Source organism: Spinacia oleracea, chromosome 5 (assembly GCF_020520425.1).
Source record: "Spinacia oleracea cultivar Varoflay chromosome 5, BTI_SOV_V1, whole genome shotgun sequence".
In the NCBI taxonomy this organism is placed as follows: Eukaryota; Viridiplantae; Streptophyta; class Magnoliopsida; order Caryophyllales; family Amaranthaceae; genus Spinacia; species Spinacia oleracea.
This window is the reverse complement of record NC_079491.1, coordinates 96,963,623-96,985,749: the sequence shown is the minus strand read 5'-3', so window position 1 is coordinate 96,985,749 and position 22,127 is coordinate 96,963,623. Positions and strand designations below refer to the sequence as shown.

The following is a 22,127-nucleotide window of genomic DNA, read 5'->3' as shown; positions in this document are numbered from 1 at the left end:
ACAAAAAGAACAATAACAGAAACATACGGTACAAATAAAACATATACAAGTAAGTAAAGAACAATTGAATATCAGATAAAAAGAAAAAGTTTCAGCCAGATACAAAAATAAATGAAAACAAAGAAAATGAAAGAACATGTGAGGGAAAAGAAAAAACAAAGAAACACGGTACAAGAAGTATGGAGTCTATTAATCAAAGAAAAGAACATTAGAATATCAGATAAAAAGAACAAGTTTCATCTAGTTATAAAAAGAACAATACATAACAATGAAAGAACATGTGAAGGAAAGGAAAGAACAAAATAAAAGTCTACAAGATCAAACTAAGCAGTCTGTTAGCAAAAAGAATTATTACCTATTCCAATAATGCTCGAACTCAGTAACTGTGTCAGTATATTTCAAAACACAATCAAATCGACGTTTGAATCCTTCTTTATCCATAACAACTTTGATGTTTACAGCAGCATTTTCTCCGATGTGCCACGTACACAACCGATGCCTCGATTTGGGAAACACATCCCTAAAAAAATATCAACCAAATATATATATATATATATATATATATATATATATATATATATATATATATATATATATATATATATATATATATATATATATATATATATATATATATATATATATATATATATATATATATATATATATATATATATATATATATATATATATATATATAAACAGAACATAAAAAAGAATATTCTTACAAAAAAAGAAAAAAACATAAAAAGAACATAAAATAAGATAAAAGAACAAAAACGAAAGACAAACAAACATACTCACATTATAAACGAACAATACCTTATAGCCTTGTCCATGGCAGAATATCGATCTGTCATGATAGTCACAGGTTGCTTCCCTCCCATAGAAGTCAAAAAAGAATTAAAAAGCCACTCAAAAGTACTTGTCCTCTCATTCAATATAAACCCAACTCCAAATATGATATTTTCGGTGTGAAGATTCATTCCAAAAAAAGGCCCACAAATCATATTGTATTTATTAGTACGATAAGTTGTATCATGAATCAATAAATCACCAAAGGCTTCATAATCAGACCACATTCTCCATCTCTCCAAAAAAAGGTTGTCAACTGATTAAATTCATTAAGTTGAAAATAATAATAAAAGTCGTGTTCATTAGCTTTTCTCGTAGCGAACCATCTGATCAACTGATTTGATTCACAACCATCCAAAATTTTCTTCTTCTCCGCTGTAACAACATCATATGCATCGGGAACAGTGAAACCTAAATGAGCCTCACCACCTACTTCTTTCCTCATAGCTCTAAGAATATCAGCAAGCTTAGTACCACTACAAGTAAAAGTAGTAAGAAAAGCCAACTATTCTTTTGAAATGTTCCTATGTGACCTAATAAGATATCTTTTATTAGCAGGAACCATTGAACAGTTATGCATACGACAATGTTTGGAAAGAACATACACTGATCCGGTTTTCTTATCAACATCAAACTGAACTAAAGCCTTACATCCAGTTCTCCTATAATTTTTAAAAAAATATTTAGGCGTAATACCATCGGGATTTCTAAACCGCTCATATGCACAAACAAAAAACCGTTGTCGAACTATTCTAGTACCACTTCTATACTCCTTTTTACCCTTCCTAGTACCAAAATCATCCCTAAATGCATGACTATTGTATAACTCATACGCCTCATCATCATCCTTAACTACACTACCCTCTAGTAAAACTGGTTCTTCAAAATCTGCATGAATAATAATAAATAAATAAAAAGAACACAGTGAACATAACTAGTAACGTAAAAGAACAAATGGCCGCAAGAGTAAAAGAACATTTTAACAAACAAGTAAAAGAGCAAGTCAAGTACCTTGGCCAACAACCACATAGGATTATGGATCCTCATTAGCATCATTTTGTTCTGAATTATCAAACATATTATTCAAAATATCTGAAAATTTATAAAATAACATAATAATCAGAAAAAGAATTCAATCGAAAGAACACATTAAAACGCAAAATTCAATATGTTCTTTTCAAACAAACATATGCACGTTAAATACATTCACTTGTTCTTTCTGAATAGTAAAAAATATTCAAAATCAACATCTTTATATAAAATAAAATGTATATTCAACATGTTCTTTTTTGAAACACGCATATGTTCTTTAAAACACGATAAATTTTTCTTTTCTGCAAACCAAACGTATATTCCTTAAATATACGAATTATTACACAATCGATTTCAACCAATAAATGTCATAATGCACAATTAACAAAAAAAACAATGATTAAACTTCATAATAAACAATCTCCAAAATCAACGAAGAATGAAATTCGATATTACATTAATCAAAAGTAATTACAATCATCAAAATCATAAAAAATACGATTATTACAAAATCGAAATCATCAAATAACAAAAAATGCAATTCGTTATTACAAATTGAAAAAATCCCTTCATAATTCTGATTATCAGCTGAAGAATTCAAATTAGAAGAAGAAGAATCATTCGAAATTCATGTTGAAGCAGAAAAATTATGAAATATTTGAGAATTTTGCATTACTTTCTCTCTCTAAAAATAAATTTACAGAACAATGTTAACTTTCTCCCTTCACTTCACACTTTGTGAATTCAAAAATATGAAACCCATACGAATAAGTGCCCGCAAAAAGGAGCGAAAAGAAGAACAGATAAAAAAACGCGAAAAACTGAACTGAATAGAACAATGCATTAGATGTTCTTTTGGTCATCGGAAGATGTTATTTTTATCTGGGCATTTAATGAAGACGCACGTTTTGTGTTAAATTCTTTGCGTTTTGATCCCGATGCACCTACATCTACGTGCACATGCCTGCACCATCAAAATTGAGGAGGTTGTGAGTTCGAATCTAATGCAAACCATATATCACTTTTTTAAATGAAAGTGGATACATAGCATGGATTTGTGGATTGAGGAAGAACGTCACGTGGCATGTAAACGTTTATAGAAACGTTTTTTAACATATAATATAGTACATCACCTATTATTATCTATGTTCTGCCACACTCGGACACTCCCGTAGTCGAAGCATGAGAAGTATCGTATACTAACAAATTCATCAAAGAGATGTCATTAACTCCTAACAAATATTAACGCAATAGCCAGAAACGGAGCTTCGAGTACATATTGAGTCATCTGCCCCCAATAAACATTCAAATACTCAATATAAACGAAACAAATGACGGGTAGAGCTAGAGAAATGCATGACATTACAAGTTCAAGCAAGCTTTGAACGTAATTCATGTTGTACACTTGTATGTATTATTTACCTTATTTGCATTCTTTTCTTGTACTTAAGAGCATATACATTGGGGCTCTTGGAGTGGCTCTCTAAGTAGCTCTCCAAGTAGCTCTCCAACAAGAAATATCTCTTGGCCAACATTGGGGCTCTTGAGTAGCTCTTCATGGAGAGCTACTTCAAGGTAACTCTTGCCCAAGAGCCCTTCAAGAGTTGATTCTTGTTGAAAAGTGGGAAGTAACTTTGAAAATTTTTAGTAACTTTGGTTAAAAAACACAATTAATTGTGGACCACCAAATGGTAAGAATAATAATGGAGAGCTCATTTGAGGAACCAACCAGTATTCGGTGTTTTTAAGAATGAACTCTTGAGAGTGTCTTGTAGAGAGATAGTGGTAGAGAGAGAGGGGAGAGTCCTCCAAGAGCTCTTTTGAAAAGCCAACCAATGTACATGCTCTTAGTCTTTCAGATGCACTACATACTGCTGTACGTAGTATTTTATTTAAATTTCTTTCATATGCAATGATTTTCTAATTAGACCATTTACTTAACCCTATATTTGTATGTGTTGTTGTATAACACTTGGTAAGAACAAATTCGAATTGGTTCATAAATAATTAAATACGCAATTTGAAGAAGCTTCTAATCATCGCAATTTAGAAGGTGGACCATGGTGCACATAGAGCATGGTGCACCTTAAGAACACTAGTATATAATTGAAAGAACATCTGGTTACGAGAAAAGAACATGGGTGTTTTTTTTAATAAATAGTAAAATAAAATATTATTTTTATAACAAATAAAGTGAAATATTATATCACATGTTCTTTTACCGTTAGTGTCATGTTCTTTTGCTTATGCACATATGTTCTTTTGGTGCACCATGGTGCACCATGCTCTATGTGCACCACGGTCCATAGTCCACGGATTGTCTAATCATCCAATGTGTACATTTGTAGAAAAGTGTTACACTTTTTCATATTTTGTAGATAAATAAGGTACAATCATCCCCTCAATTGTATGTACTTCGTATATTGTTATTATATTGTTATTGTGTTTGAAGTTGCAACACGTACTGAGTTGTATGTTTCAATATAGTTACACCACAAAAGTTCACAACACCAACTAACGAGGTATTAGGCTAGTGGTTAAATGTCTAAGATTTTGTGTACTACTAGTTGTTGGCCAACGCGCTATCGCGCGCCGTCCCCCAAGATAGTCAAAAATTAATAGTGTAATTATTTTTAGTAAAGTATCTCAATTATGGTTAATAAATGTTTGTTTGGAGAAAAAATCATATAGTTTAGGAACTACTAACACTTGTATTTGTCGAGATTGCATATGTTATCTTGTTCAACACTTAATAATAACTCACGAGGATTCGAAATGATAAAGTTAAAGTAATATTATTCAAATATAAGAGGTATATAAATAATGACTAAGTTCTAAGAAATATACAATCATTAACTTTGCCGCAATAAGCTACAGTTGTAGTTACCTAATCTTGGGAAACACACTACTTACGTTCCATCTTATATTTTCACGGATAGAAGCAAAGCCTTCTGTTGAAGGGCTAGAACTCAATAACAAGTACTTAATCAATCCTTAAAATAGAAGGATGCTGAGCAAAACTAAAAACTACTACTTCCTCTTCCTCTTTCTCACTCTTCGCGTCTTACTTACGAGTAATATTATGCATATGGTTCGTCATGTGCTTATCTTCAGAACTTTTATTCAGACTAATTTAGCTATTTGTTTATTGAAAAGCACTAAGAATTATTCAACCATCATAAACAATATCCATAATAATAATATGACAACAAATACTTCATTAATGTTCCACTGCAAGTAGCTTTAACTTTAATTGCAAAAGAACAAACAAGATCTTACTATCAATACAATTAGCTTTCATTAAAAAAAAATTATTACAATTAGCAACTTCATATAACATCAACATTCAATTACATAAAACAGAAGATTAAAAAGAACAGAAAAGGACCAGCGCTTCTTGATCACCATATCAAGTCTGCAAACTGCTTGATCACCATGTCAAGTCTGCACACTGCAATTCTTCACTTTGCCAAAAACAAAAAACTATTTCTGCAGTAAGACAATAAAATAAATTAGAAAAAAATTTATCAGGCCAACCAACCAAAAATCTCGAGAGAAGTATTTATGATCAAAATATACAATCAAGTATTCTAAAACACCATAATCAGTTTCCAAAAAAACCCGAGCATAAAGAAGATCAGCGAAAAGACACTTTATAAATGTATAACCATTTCTATGTTCCTCGAAAAGCCAAATAAGAAGAATATATACACCCCTTCCCAGTATACTACATCTAATTTCTAGACTACATATTTTAATTTAATACTCTATTCAAATCACTGTACGATTTCACCAAAAGACGAACAAATGAAGACATTGGCAGTGGAAACAATGAAGAAATTAAGTTCCCGAATTACAAAATAATGAATTCAGATATGGGGAACTGAAGTACTAAAATCAATAAATAAATCAGAGATATAAACGGCAAATGAAAACAACAAATTCAAACAACATATTTTCTTCAACAGTTTATGCAAGCACTATCTATCGCTGATAATACGGGTTTAATCATTAATCAATCGACGATGAATTCGACGCTTAAAAAATAGGTCACAGACATAAAACCTTTGCAGTCATTAATCAAGCTCCAAAGCATTACCTAACCACACACAAATCCCTCAAAAAATTCCAATCCATGTCAATTCATCAGCAACATTTATTTCACATAATTACAATCATATACCCTGGAAATCAACTATAATATCAAACCATGAGTTGAAATAACCACCTTAGGAGAGAAAAAGTAACCAAGCATTTAAATGACAAGACTCCAAATAAAACCTAACATTAAAAATTGAAACCAAGCATTTAAATGACCAATTACCTCAAGCTGAAACTGAGCATCTAGCCTGAGCAGATTGAGGACGGGGTTAAAACCGAGTATTGCCTCAGAGCTATATCAGGGGTACACTCAATGAGAACAGGGGTGGGCGCAAGTAGTTTAAATAAAAAAACAGGCTCCACAAAAAACGGACAAATAAATAAAAAGGCAACCATGTAAAGGGCAACGTTCATTTTCAGTTTGACTTAAAAGAATAGGCTCCACTAAAACAGTAAAAAATACCTGTAACTGAGGATTTAGATGCCACAAAAACTGAAACCGGGCATTTAGATGACGACCATCTGAAATCGAGACCAAACATCTGAATGACCATAGACCTAAAACCACGAGCATAAAAAAAAGCAGAATGAACTCAGTATAAACCTAGATAACCATAAACCTAAAATCAGGAACAGAAATGTAAATCTAACAAAATCAGGAATAGCAGAGCATTTAGATGACACCGAACATTTCAGTTTGAACCAACCATGTAAAGGGCGACATTCATTTTAAAAAATGACCAATAAGTTTGACTTAAAATCATATGCTACACAAAAACAGGGGAAAAACTAAAACCAAGCATCTAGATGACACCGAGCATTTCAGTTTTAGACGCTATCTAAATGCTCGGGGTCATCTAAAAACTAAAACCGAGCATTTAGATGCCACGAAAACTGAAACCGAACATTTAGATGACAACCATCTGAAATCGAAACCAAATATCTAAATGACCATAAGCCTAAAATTACGAGCATAGAAATAGAAAACTGAACTCGGTATTCAACATAAATGACCATAAAAATCTAACAAGAGCATTTAGATGACACCGAGCATTTCAGTTTGAACCAACCATGTAAAGGGGGACATTCATTTTAAACTGTAACCGAGCATTTAAATGACAAATCAAGTTTGAGTTAACAGAATAGGCTCCACAAAAACAGGACAAAAACTGAAACCAAGCATTTAGATGCCACAAAAACTGAAATCGAGCATTTAGATGACGACCATTTGAAATTGAAACCAAACATCTAAATGACCATAAACCTAAAACTACCGGATTAGAAATAGCAGAATGAACTCGCTATTAAACCTAAATGACCATAAACCTAAAATCAGGAACATAAATGAAAATGACCATAAACATCTAAATGACCCATAAACCTAAATCGGAGGGAGTACTTATCAATATGATTCTAAAACAGATTGTGTTTTATTGTTTATAAAAATGTGATTTAAATTAGTAAATACGTAAAAATGTGCTTTTAGAAGGTTTAAAAATATACAAAATGACACCAGTTACAAGTAGCTTCTACTTATTGATGTATTCAGATGTTTGTGGGAAACATGTTTGTGGGCTTTGTTCATGTCAAAAGAGGGAAAAATGTATCGAAACCATCTGTTTCAATTCTTTCTGAAATTTCCCTCAGATGTTCTGAAGTCAAACTTTTCTCAGTCCTGCAGAGACGCAGTGTAAGGTACATGACACTACGACAGAAGGGAACTGAATCATTTAGTCCAGAGAATGTACCGTGAAGCTAAGAAGCCGATAACATCATGGTAAATACCAAAGGTACACTCACGCAAGATTAAGCTCGTAGTATATCAGTTGATAGTTCACTCTTCCAGGTTTTACATATACGGGACAGAAGGCCATAATTCTTACAAGTCCATAGTCCAATCATTCTATGACAATATGATACGCTGGAAAATGTTACCACAATGTACAATCGAAGCATATGAGACCAAACAGGGAAAAATACCACACGTATGCATGTAAGACAAGCCATCCTATTTTGATATCTATCCTTATTAAGTCAAAAACTAAGTAAATTGTCTTATGTATTTGATATCTATCCTATTAAGTCAGAAACTAAGTAAATTGTCTTATGTATTTGATATCTATCCTTATTAAGTCAGAAACTAAGCATATTGTCTTATGTATGTATATCCATGTAGAAATGCAAAGTAAAACTTGCCAGGTATTGTATGTGCCCCAAGAGCAACGATATTTGCATATGTCAGCCACAATCAATGGTCGCATTTCAGATGACCCAACTCGTGGGCCATGACAGCTTGTTGACATTTTCAGACGAAGATGTCAGGAAAGATACCTGTAAATTTAAACTGAAGGATGTCTCTTACTCATTAGCCATACCACAATAAGTCAATAACAACACCCAAACACTTCTATCGAACTAACTGAGGGGAAATGAGGCAAGAGAAGAAAGGATAATATGGTATTGATTCCGGTCTGCAACTTTCGAGACAAAAGCTCAATAAGACTTTTTACCGTTGATGGCTAAACTATATGCATTTGGTGTTGGGCTCTGGCGAATGTACAAATCAGGAGCCTCAACATTCAATATTTCAGCAGCCTAAATCATCAACTGGTGCAGTTCAGGAAGCTGATGCACAAACATAACATTGTCAGGGTCAAAAGTTAAAATAAAACATATTATTTGAGGCAACACAAGCTTTGGAAATCACAAAATAATTCATTAAGCTCTTTGAAGAGACAATAGCCTTCTCATTGTGATAAAGCGAAAGTTTTAAGCAAATAAATCAACTATATTCTTCTGAATGAAGACTACAAAGTTACTCAAATTTGCAAGCATTTCTTCATCTGTCGTTAGTTGGTGGAGGGAAGGGATATTAAAGTAAAGTATTGACTCACTGGTAATTGAAGTCAGGCACTGAAGAACATAGATTTCACGGTTGTGTGAGAAGGAACATGCATTGCCATCTCCTGTAGCATTTTTTGTTGCTTAAGATATGCTTCAATCAATTTCTGCATATTTCAACAACATAATTCTTCAATTTTCTTCAATGGATAATTGTCTAATTCTGCCAATTAGAGTGCTTACATCGCCAATTACACACATGTACATTATTAAATTCAAAAACGTTTTTCTATGCCAACTCAAATACCCAATCAAACAAAACCCTAGCTTCAAAATTGATACCATAAACCCTAAAAAAGATAATCTGCAAATTAAAGAAGAAAGGGAGAGAGTCAAGGAGAGAAACCTTGGCTTGGGGAGAGCGAGGGTTGTTAGGTTATGATACATATGACATTACATAAATCATGCGGAAACAACCATTAACCCAGGACAACATATTATTTACACATAATCATATAGCATAATTTAGATGCATACTCTTTGTTGCGTGCCCTCCCTAGCTGCGCCCGAACCGAACAAGAACAAGTCTTTTAGGACTCCAAGTGTCGTCCCTCCGTAGATAGTCCACAGCACGTCCGGATCCGCCTTAAGATTGACCAACTAGAATCGCCCTTAAGGTACTAGAAAATTTCGGCACTTTTGAGCAAGATGTGTGTTTGATTTTCTCTCAAAAAACTCACTTTTGAATACTTTGAAACTTGTGTATAAATTATGACCCCTAGGCCTTTATTTATAGAGTTATGGAAAAGGAATCGTAATCCTAGTAGGATGCGAATTAATTGGAATTAGAATCCTACATGAATTCTATTTAATTAATTTATCCAATTAGGAATAGAAATTTAATCATACACTGACTCTTGTAGATTCAGGAATCACGCATGAGCACAAACTCACACACACACGGCAGCCACAAGGGCTGCCCATGCGCGTGCGAGCAGCAGCCCGCGCAGCACGGCCCACGCAGCCGTGGCCCTTGGCGCGCGCTGGGCCTGCCTTGCGGTAGGCCTGGGCGCTGCCTTGGCTGGGCTTGTGGCGCGCATGCTTGCTGGGCGATGGCCCCGGCTTCGTGCTGGGCCTTCGTCCGGCAAGCCTCGTCCGATGCTAATTCGTACGATATGCTTCCGATTAAATTTCCATTTCCGGAATCTATTTCCGATACGAACAATATTTAATATTTCCGATTCCGGAATTAATTTCCGTTTCGAACAAATATTTAATATTTCCGTTTCCGGAATTATTTTCCGATTCCGGCAATATTTCCGATTCTGACAATATTTCCGTTTCCGGTAATATTTCCGATTCTGGTAATATTTCCATTTCCAATAATATTTTCCGATACGTACCATGTTTCCGTTTCCGGCAACATCTACGACTTGGATAATATTCATATTTCCGATACGATCCATATTTCCGTTTCCGGCAATATCATCGTTTCCGGAGTATTCATTTCTTGCCTGTGACGATCTTAGCTCCCACTGAAACCAAGATCCGTCGGTTCCGAATATTCATAGATGGAGTATTTAATACCATTAAATACTTGATCCGTTTACGTACTATTTGTGTGACCCTACGGGTTCAGTCAAGAGTAAGCTGTGGATTAATATCATTAATTCCACTTGAACTGAAGCGGCCTCTAGCTAGGCATTCAGCTCACTTGATCTCACTGAATTATTAACTTGTTAATTAATACTGAACCGCATTTATTAGACTTAACATAGAATGCATACTTGGACCAAGGGCATTATTTCCTTCAGTCTCCCACTTGTCCTTAGGGACAAGTGTGCATTTCCTAATTCCTTTGTCGCTCGATGCTTGCTCTTGAACATAAGGTAAGAGTTGTCATCCTTATTATGTCCAGAGGTGTTCCTCGGTTTCAGAGTTCAACTGATCAAATAAACAGATAATCATAGCCTATGATTCATCCGAGCACGGCCATGCATTTCACAGTTTCTAGCTCTCCGAGTGGCCTTGTACAACTTTTAAGCATCTCATCCCGATTTATGGGAGGACAATCCCAATCTTGCGATCTTGAGATTAGACTTCGTTTGATAGGTGATTACCTGAGCGTTGCCTTTATAGCCTCCTTTTACGGTGCGACGGTTGGTCAACGTCAAAGCAACCAGTTCTCAAACAAGTAATCTCAAATCACTCAGGTATTGAGGATTTAGTGTCTAATAATTTAATGAAATTTACTTATGACAGACTTTCATCTCTTACAGTAAAGTTTCATAGGTCTTGTCCGATACTAGTCTTCCCAAAGTAAGTATCTATGCAAATGATTATGACATTGCCATGTCCACATAGTTCAAGAAACAGAACTACTAGTCATCTTGCACTCTAATCGTCTAACGTTTTCTATGCGTCCAATTTTATAGAAAACTCCAATTAGGGACCATTTTCAACCTTTGACATTCAAGTTCACTTGATAGACATTTCTTAGTCACAGGACTGGTCCTGACAGTCTATCTTGAATATATCGTCAAATTTGAAGGGACTCATCATTTAATACTAAACCAAGATTAAATGGAATATGAAAATACTTTTCATATATGATAAATGTTCAACCCCAATGTTTTATAACCATGGGCCTCAAACCCATCTTCTAAAACAATTCATGGAATTCAAAGCTATGCTTGATTTCCAGTGCTACAATGTGAGTGTTGTCTCTCACTTGTTGCATAGGTTTAGTTATCATGCTTTGCCAATCTTAATATCCTTTTCATCGAATGTTCTTCGAGATATGATGATAAGATCTTTTCGAGTTTGTTTATTATGTGATCTAGTCTTTCTCGCTACAATGGTGGTTCTACGCATTTCTCAATGAAGAACCATCAAGTTAGCAGACGTTTTTCTTGCTTCAAGAGTGGTTCTACGCATTTTTCAATGAAGAACCATCAAGCCAGCAGATAGGTGATCTACCCAAGTTCAGTGAAGAACTTTAAACAACCCTGTTTTATTGCTTCTTAGGCAATAATTACTTTTACTTCAACTGTATAGGTTGCTAGTGATGCTTTGTTTGGATTTACCTATCCAAGCAGTTCATAGATATGTGGAAGACTCTCCAACTATATCTTAGAACATAGAAATTAATATTTTAATTTCCCACGCAACAACTCATGGTCTCCAATCCATGTTGCCATTTCAAAACACGATGCTCTATAGCTCGTCCTTATCAATGGTTAACTCCAAAGGGTCTTGCTTGATCCTTTGCCAGTGTTTATGCGTGTAGCATCAATATTTAGCGTAGCTTTATTTCCTTGAATCAAGAACTATTCCTATGTACCTTTTCAAGTACCATAAGTATTCTTGATCTCAATCTAGTTGATCTTCACTTAGATCAATAGAGATTGGTATATGTTCGTCATGCCTAAAGTCATACGATACGTTTTTGGCGATCCTCATATTATATCATACATGATAAATTCTTTTGCAGAATAATTCCCAATTGAATTCTATTCATGTAACTTTAGCTCATTCAATTTTAGTAGATACTGAATCCAGCTAAATTCTTTAACATATAATATAGGTTAAGAATCTCATTTAGACTCTTTGATGTTTAACTTAGTAAATGCTTATACATAGTTCAAACATTCTTTACTTAGATTTATCCACATGGGTCGAATATCTCCAATGGAGACTTTCGTGTTTGATTTAGTAAATGCCATTACTTAATCTAAAACAATATTATAAGATCTTTGTAAATAGATCTTAATACCCAGTATGTACTAAGTTTCGCCATGGTCCATCATTGATGAATAATTTCAAATCTAAGTCATTAGCATTTGAATGTTATTTCACAATAGAGAGATATGTGTGTGATACACATAGGACCAAATAAGTTTTTATGTACTCCCACTAAACTTCTTATATATCTATAAGAATCATGTATATTTTATGAAACTAAAATACTTATTAGTTTCACTAAAATACAGTTCCAATTCCCAATTGCTTGCTTAAATCTGTACTTAGATTTTATAAGCTAGCTTTCCTTTTCAAGCATTTATTTGGATCCACAAACTCTATGATATACCATGTACATATTGTATTCCATCATTTGATTGAGGAATACGTTTTGTCATCCAATTGCCATATGTACCAATATGCAATCATTGCTTGAATTATAGACTTAAGCATTACGATTTTGCATGAGGTTTCAACACAATCCATGCCATGAATTTGCTTGTAACCTTTAGCAACTAATCTAGCTTTGTGTGTGAACATAATTCCATGTTTGATGGTTTTTATCCTTAAAACAAACTTGCAACCAATAGGTGTGAACCCATTCTTGCAAATCAACAAAATTTCAATTTTGTCATCAAAACATTGAGTATGTTTTATGGCCTCTAACCATTTAAAACATTTGAGTCTATATATGGCCTCTAACCATTTTAGGGAATCTAGGTTTCGTCATAGCTTTCTTACAAGTCACAAACTCATTAATCTACATGATAATAGTTTGACTGCAAGTTGTAGGTTTCTTCACTATTTAATAGAAGAATCTCATAGTTTCATTGACCTGATCTCTATGTTTCTTTACTATCTAATAGAAGAATCTCATAGTTTCAGTGACTTGAATTCTATGCCTACTTGGGTATAGAACATCAAACATTAGAATATCAATAGCCACTTAAAGTCCTTTGAATATTCTGTTCTCCTTGAAGCACTTGTAAAGTCTTCTAAGAGATGTCTATTCTTTAAAGCCACTTCTAAAGTCCTTAAAGAATAAGTTCGGATTTTCTGAAGAACTTCGAAAAGCCTCCGGAATGTCCGTTTATGTTTGTTGTTCGCCTCGAAAACTTTCGAGGTCTATTTTCTCCCACTTGTCATTTTGGAAACGAATCTCCAAAAGGACATTATTTCGAGCAAACAAACATTATGTTCTCAAAAATTCGTGGTAGAAACAATACCCTTGTGTCTCATTTGAATAAATCACAATGAAACATATATCTATACTTGGGCCTTAGTTTGTTGAATAACAAACACTAAGCTCCCACTGAGTTTAGGAACTCTTTAGATATATTATGAAAAGATATTCTGAAATTACTTTTCAATAGCTTTGACGAATTTGGTTTAGTTTGGTGGTAGTTGAGCATTTTGTTTTAGAAATTATAGGAAAAGTCTTTATGATTCATCATTGATCGAATCAAGTACTAATTGACTTCGATCATTCCAACGTAGATATGCCATATCTTATGGAGCTAGATTGTGAAATTACAACACACAATCATTGATGATCATATTTGGTCTCAAGTAATCATCAAAATGATCTAACCTAGATCTTTATGATTTCTTGCCGAGTGGATTTTATACTTCTGAATCTTTGAACTAGCCAAACAGATTCAACTTATATCACATTTGAGTAAATAAACCTATATTCACTCAAATCCATGTGAAATAATAAAGTCATAAAACCTTTCTTTAGCTTTGAACTCTATTGTCTAGGCGTTCTAACAGTAGTTCATATCTTTTGTTACTTTCAACAAGTAAGACTAGTCGTCTTAAATTGATCTAGAAATCAATGAACTTTCAAAAGTCCATCAAAATAGAGCTTTTGAATGTTAATTTATTGATATGGTCTAAGCAACAATGCCAAAGATTAGTGGAACTCAAATCAAGGGGTTGATTTGAACCTAGTAAAGTTCTTTAAAGAGTTGTTTGTTTTAATCAAGCATATTGACTCAACCTGTAATTGACCATTTCATTCAAATAAACAAACAAACATTGTCTTTGTTTTTGAATGTGAGTCTTTCTGTGTTTGAAAACAGAAATTTAGGTATGTTGATTATGGAACAAAATAGCCATTAAGTTCCAGCCTTTGAAAGGACTTAAAACAAACTAGATGACCCTACAACTAATGTAGCATTGCCATGCTTCATTTCCCACTTGTAGGTCATTAGTGTATCCTAGCTTCCATTGTTTGAGTTATTACCGAAGTAAGAACCTCAAGCGGTATATGATACCAAGGAAGTTTGATTGCTAGGTCACTTCTCTTTAAACATAAACTTATAGGTAGAAACGGAATCGTAAATTCCTTTCATTTGTTCCTTGTTTTCCTATTTCTTGTACCCTTTCTTATAGTCTTAAGAATTGAATTCTTTAGTGTTGACTTTTATACTTTGTTAGACATGTCCAATGTCACCAACAAGGTTCTTTACCATTTTAATTTATGTTGAATATTTTGTTTCAACTAGATGATCTTACCAGAAGCTTCTAAAGTTCTCTAAGCATCGATCTATTCGAATGTCTAGGGACTAGACTCATTCGAGAATTAAATGGACAAAGATATTAGGTTGTTAACCATTGGTAAAGCTGAGCGTATTAAACTCAATGCTTTATGATCTCAAAACTACATTGTATTTTGAATTCACAAGCACCAATTGGTTTGCCATTCGATTTTGATATTCGAAAACAACCATAAAAGTCGCTATAAGAAACGTACATTTTAAATTGCTCACTTTCTCTCATTTCCGTGAATCGTTCTTGGATTCACTACCAATCGAGGAAATTTACTGTTACCTTTCTAAAAGGATTTATTGCAGTGCAAGATATTTAATTATAAACAATAATTAAAACATACATTGAAGCATGCAAAGTCTAAACATTTATCATGAATAATAACTTGAAATTAAAGCAACCATGCAATTCAAACAAGTTATTAGCATTTTATTCGATTTTATTGTTCCGGCAGGTGTGAATAAAATGATTCCAAGATCCTAAAATCATTGAAGAACTAAGCACAGTTTGTCGACTTAATCCTAGAACATCTTAGGTAAGCAAAAGCCTTTTGCTAATAGTCTAGAAACTATTCTTGGTTGATAGGTACGTCTAAGAACTTATTAGGTAAACCTATCGAATTTGCCACGACATAAAAGGACTCCTTACTTATATCGTTGAGTTTCACCAAAACTAACATGTACTCACAATTATTTGTGTACCTTGCCCCTTTAGGACCAATAAGTAACACCTCGCTGAGCGAAAACTATTACTAGATTGATGTAAAGGATATCCAAGCAAGTGTATATTTTGGCATGGCACCTTTTAACTCAATTTTTAAGTTTGGAACTTAAGGCTCTTACTATGTTGGTTAGATTTTAAGTGAACTAAAATCCTTAATCATGCAACATAATCAAGCTTTTGATCTCATGCATTTTAAGACATATTTAAAAGCAATAAATAACTTAAAACATGCATAAGATATTTGTGATCTAGTATGGCCCGACTTCATCTTGAAGCTTTGACTTCAAAGTCCGTCTTGAAAATCTCCGTGGGAGGCACCATTTTCTTCAAATAGGATAAGCTATAACTAATTACAACTATTTGATGGTTCGCAGACCATATTTGAATTGAAAAATAACTTTGGTACTTTAGACCAATTACATTCAAATTAATGGTACGCAGACCATATTTTCTATCCTATTTGGGCCATACTAGTCACTTCATAACCTGCAAAACAGTACATATACAATATATACCATTCACCCATTCATTATCATGAATGGCCCACATAGCTGGTTAGTAAAACACATTATGCATCACGTAAACATTTGCAGCAATTAATCAAGGGCACCAATAATCTACCAATTATTCAGTCCTTATTAATTCTAATCAAGTTGTTTTAACCTTAAGGATTTGTAGACCTAATCAAGAGTTTATGACTAAAAAGCGCTCCCACTCAAACCAATAAATTCATATGCTTTACTAATTTTAAACATAAAATTGTATTTCTAGTCTAACCGGAAACATACAAATTTAATTAAAATTTAAAGCTCATATAAATTTATAATTGAATCCAAAAATTTAATTTAATTTCAGTCGCATTTAAATTAATTCATGATTTTAATTTTAGTAAAATAATTAGAATAAATTCCATTTATTATAATTATAATATTCAAAATTAAAATCCAAGAAATTAATTCAAATTATTAATTTTAAAATTAATTAAAATTACGTGAACTGAAATTTTCAAATTAAACATTCAAAACGATCTAATCGTCACGCAAACACCCTACGCGTTGCACGCCCATGGGCCGTACGCACACAGCCATTGCTGGCCATGTGCGCGCAGCCCATGCGCTCGTCGCATAGCTGCTGCTGTCCTATCGCAAGCCTCCGCACAGCGCCCCATCGCACGCGAGCTACCGCTCGCAGTGCGCGCGCGAGATCGCTCGCTGGGCGCGCTGGCTCGCTCGCTGTGCGCGCGAGCCATCGCTCGCTGGGGCGCGACATCGCTCGCTGGGCGAGCGACATCGCGCGCTGCGCGCGCGAGCCATCGCTCGCTGGTGCGCGACATCGCTCGCTGGGCGAGCGACATCGCTCGCTGGGCGAGCGACATCGCTCGCTGGGCGAGCGACATCGCTCGCTGGGCGAGCGACATCGCTCGCTGGGCGAGCGACATCGCTCGCTGGGCGAGCGACATCGCTCGCTGGGCGAGCGACATCGCGCGCTGCGCGCGCGAGCAGTGCTGGGCGCAGCGCTCGTGGCACGCGAGCTTGCGCTCGCTGCGCGCGAGGCTGCGCGCACTTGTGCGAGGCAGCGCGCGTTGTGGCGCAGCTCGCTTGCTGCCCACACGCGACTGCCTTGGCTCGCCCTTCGCCCATGCCCATTCGTTCATTGCTCGTGGCACACGACACAAGGCAGGGCTGCTGTCTTGTGCTCGTGCACTACGCCCTTGCTCATTGCATTCGTGCCGCACGGGCGACGAGCTCCCTTGCTCGTCGTCGCATGCCCGCATTATACAACACCCCTTAAGGGTAACACGAAGCGTCCATTGCTTCGTGCGTGCAAGTTATTTGAACGAATCGCATAAAATTTTAAAATTTATATTTAAAATTAATGACAAATTAATAAATATTATTAATTTCATAATTTTAGGGCGAAAAAATCGAAAATTTATTATCCAATTGATTTCCGATTGATATGGATTCAAGTCTAGGTCATAAAAATTTAAAATTTATCGTAAATTTACAATTTTTATGGTGGTTTTTAATCATAGGTTTCTAATTAAATTACAATTAATTATGAAAATCAAATTAATTCTAAATTATTCTAATTTTCAACAAATTAATCATAATTACAAATTAGATTGCATAATTAACAAGACTAGGCATTCAAACTTGTTAAACATATGCAGTAGGTCAATCAAAAATTCAAGATTTATCAACAGGAATAGCAAATATTTAATTTAACATCTTAAATTTACGAAATTTTGCATTCGAAAAACTAAAACCTTCGAAAAGTCATAGTTAGGCTTCGAATTTGAGAATTCTGGGTTCGGCAGAAAAATACTCTTTTTGTCAAAATTTTAGAATGCCTTTTACATGCGGAATTGACACAAAAATCACTCAATTCGGATGAGTAACGAAGAAACTGCCGAAAAACTGCGTACGTATAATTAAATAAACGCAATTTGCAATTAATTAACAATTACGAAAATTAATCACCCCTTTTAATTCTTGCAAATTTGTAATATTTAACCATGTTCATGCAATTTAGATTATGAAAATAATAAGGGGCTCGTGATACCACTGTTAGGTTATGATACATATGACATTACATAAATCATGCGGAAACAACCATTAACCCAGGACAACATATTATTTACACATAATCATATAGCATAATTTAGATGCATACTCTTTGTTGCGTGCCCTCCCTAGCTGCGCCCGAACCGAACAAGAACAAGTCTTTTAGGACTCCAAGTGTCGTCCCTCCGTAGATAGTCCACAGCACGTCCGGATCCGCCTTAAGATTGACCAACTAGAATCGCCCTTAAGGTACTAGAAAATTTCGGCACTTTTGAGCAAGATGTGTGTTTGATTTTCTCTCAAAAAACTCACTTTTGAATACTTTGAAACTTGTGTATAAATTATGACCCCTAGACCTTTATTTATAGAGTTATGGAAAAGGAATCGTAATCCTAGTAGGATGCGAATTAATTGGAATTAGAATCCTACATGAATTCTATTTAATTAATTTATCCAATTAGGAATAGAAATTTAATCATACACTGACTCTTGTAGATTCAGGAATCACGCATGAGCACAAACTCACACACACACGGCAGCCACAAGGGCTGCCCATGCGCGTGCGAACAGCAGCCCGCGCAGCACGGCCCACGCAGCCGTGGCCCTTGGCGCGCGCTGGGCCTGCCTTGCGGTAGGCCTGGGCGCTGCCTTGGCTGGGCTTGTGGCGCGCATGCTTGCTGGGCGATGGCCCCGGCTTCGTGCTGGGCCTTCGTCCGGCAAGCCTCGTCCGATGCTAATTCGTACGATATGCTTCCGATTAAATTTCCATTTCCGGAATCTATTTCCGATACGAACAATATTTAATATTTCCGATTCCGGAATTAATTTCCGTTTCGAACAAATATTTAATATTTCCGTTTCCGGAATTATTTTCCGATTCCGGCAATATTTCCGATTCTGACAATATTTCCGTTTCCGGTAATATTTCCGATTCTGGTAATATTTCCATTTCCAATAATATTTTCCGATACGTACCATGTTTCCGTTTCCGGCAACATCTACGACTTGGATAATATTCATATTTCCGATACGATCCATATTTCCGTTTCCGGCAATATCATCGTTTCCGGAGTATTCATTTCTTGCCTGTGACGATCTTAGCTCCCACTGAAACCAAGATCCGTCGGTTCCGAATATTCATAGATGGAGTATTTAATACCATTAAATACTTGATCCGTTTACGTACTATTTGTGTGACCCTACGGGTTCAGTCAAGAGTAAGCTGTGGATTAATATCATTAATTCCACTTGAACTGAAGCGGCCTCTAGCTAGGCATTCAGCTCACTTGATCTCACTGAATTATTAACTTGTTAATTAATACTGAACCGCATTTATTAGACTTAACATAGAATGCATACTTGGACCAAGGGCATTATTTCCTTCAAGGGTTTATTCGCGTAATTTATCCTACTGAACTTCAAGCAACTTGAAGCTCCGTTTCTTTCACTGCCGCATCAACCAATCAAAAGATCTAGAAATAGAAACCCTGCAAAATGCAATCGAGATCAAATTCAAGCTCAACAGATCCACAATCAGATTGCAAACACAACATTACCTTGAAACATCAAGAAATTTCCGGAAATGAGAAAAACAACTACAATTACGAAGAACAAAAAGAGGAGAGAGAAAGAGAGACCTCGAGAGGAAGAAAAACCATAATTCAGATTAACACTTTAATCAAAACCAAATTAAACAAATATATCGAAGAAAAAACTGGTAAATCTTCTAAAACATTTGAAAATGATAACAATTTCAGATCTGGAGAGCATACCATTCAAAGGCAGAGAATCATCAGTAGGAGATGGGGGATGAGATTATACCAAGAAGAGAAGCAGGAGGAAATAGAACGGGAAGCTCGAGAAAGCAAAAGGAAGAGGAAGAAAGACCTAGGTCAGGGCTGAACGTAAAGAGAGGGTCTAAGGCTGAAGCAACGTGGAGGAGCAAGATGCAAAGACGTGCCCACATCTGAGAAAGAGGGCAAAAACAATTAATTGGAAGAAATTGAAGGGAATTTCAGATACTTCACTATTGGATGAATAGTGAAACACAATTAAGTTCATCCCCCCACTTTATTTGTTAGAAAGAACAGGCTTTTATTACTTTTATGTGTAGTGCATCATTTTAAATTAATTCCACAACCCATTTTTATCTCTCTTCCCTATTCACACCCTAACTTATAACACCATAATGTTGTTCTAGTCTAAGCCCTATTGTATCTCCATCAATCAATTGATCTCCACCATGTTGTACGTTAGAACATCTTACCACCTATTCTCTGTAAGTGGAGTAGCCCCACTACAGCAGGGTGGCTACTCCACATCTCCACCATTACTTAGTTGTTCTAACTCTTCATAGATTATCCTGAAAATCGGAACCGGTAAAATGAGTGGAAATGGTGGAGATAATGGAAGAGAAGGGCATGGGCAATGTAGGAAAACTGAGGACAGGGTTGACAATCACTGTGACATTAATTTGGTTTCTGCAGTCAGTCCAATGGTCAAATACAAGGGATTTTGCTCTGGTTGTGACTGTTTGCTCATGGATGTGACTGTTTGCTCTGGTTGTCACATACACAACTCTTAAATGAAAGTTTGTTCATGCTTGGGACCAGCAAGGAGTGGCAGAGGCCGGAGGAACTCTCACGCGGTCACAGGCAGATTTATTTTGTTGCTCTTTTTTAGATCAGGGTGGATGTGCTGGTTAGAACTTTGTGGGTAGAGATGACACGAGGACTGTCTTTTGTATATAACCTAATGACTGTAGCTTTGAAAGCAAAGTTGCAGCAGGTGTATCCATCTCGGCACCAATTGGGTTTGGTTTTGAGATGTGAAAACTGAAAAGTGATAGTTGGCAGGAAGCCCATTGGAGTCTGTTCCTGCAGAACATTACTGAATATGGGACTCTTGATCTCTTACATTTCTTCCTAGGATGCTCGGACTCGTATACAGGTGTTCGATTTGGGTATGGGTTGAAGTGTCGGACTCAAATTTTTTGTTAGAAAGGAGAACAAGCTTTTATTACTAATGACACCAAAGAAATTGATGTAGCTAAAAAGATACTCAATTAGGTTCTAAAAATACAGAAATTGGAGAGAAACTTAATACGAAGAGAAAAATTGATCTAAAAAGTGAAGAAAATGAATATCGCATGAACTATGCCCCATTTCCTACATGATACATTGTACTAATCTATGCCAAATGGTTAGTGTAATGGTCTCCAAAGTCCTAGTAAATATAATTCCAACCCACTTGATTGATTATAGTCTAGCGCACTCGAACCTTAATATACTTAAAACAAATACAACGACTCTATATTAATATTAAAAAAACCTGCTTAAATCTTAACGTATGTTAATCTACTTAAACCAAATACAGTCCCAATCCCTCTCAAATCCCAATTTGTAGTTTCTTCTGGTTTGACCATCCACGCTAAAAAGAGATTCAATTCGTTAATTATCCATCCCCTAAGATTCTACGGTAAATTTCAAGCAAAGTGAAGCCCGATGTTAAAGAAGATTCTAACCTTGACAAGACAATTGACTATCAAATCCAGGTTTATGGAGAAGGCCTTTTTGTAACTGAAATTTTTGGAAACCATTGTGGATCAAAGCTTTCCGAGTTACCAAACACTGAAGTGAAAACTGAAGTTTCGTGTGTGTAATTAGGACGTTTGAGGGATTTCAAGATCTGGGAGTTATATTTTTTTGGACGGGA

At 35.4% G+C, this 22,127-nt stretch overlaps 1 protein-coding gene across 1 annotated transcript; it reads right to left on the bottom strand.

Annotated features, from left to right (window-relative positions):
• Positions 1-236: 236 nt before the first annotated feature.
• On the bottom strand, positions 237-20,743 carry LOC130461713 (protein FAR1-RELATED SEQUENCE 5-like). Its single transcript, XM_056829892.1, has 9 exons — positions 20,714-20,743; positions 20,235-20,379; positions 6,593-6,608; positions 6,452-6,546; positions 1,461-1,743; positions 1,207-1,331; positions 823-1,111; positions 356-520; positions 237-240 (listed from the first exon to the last, which is right to left on the bottom strand). Exons 1-9 carry the CDS (start codon positions 20,741-20,743, stop codon positions 237-239), a joined length of 1,152 nt encoding a protein of 383 aa, XP_056685870.1.
• Between the last annotated feature and the right edge of the window lie 1,384 nt (positions 20,744-22,127).

Coding starts and splice junctions, on each gene's coding strand:
- LOC130461713 (XM_056829892.1), bottom strand. CDS start 20,743: ATGGTGGAGATGTGGAGTAGCCACCCTGCT. Junction 1,332..1,460: donor GATAAGAAAACCGGATCAGT/GTATGTTCTTTC, acceptor TTTTACTTGTAG/TGGTACTAAGCTTGCTGATA. Junction 521..822: donor GCCATGGACAAGGCTATAAG/GTATTGTTCGTT, acceptor ATATTTTTTTAG/GGATGTGTTTCCCAAATCGA.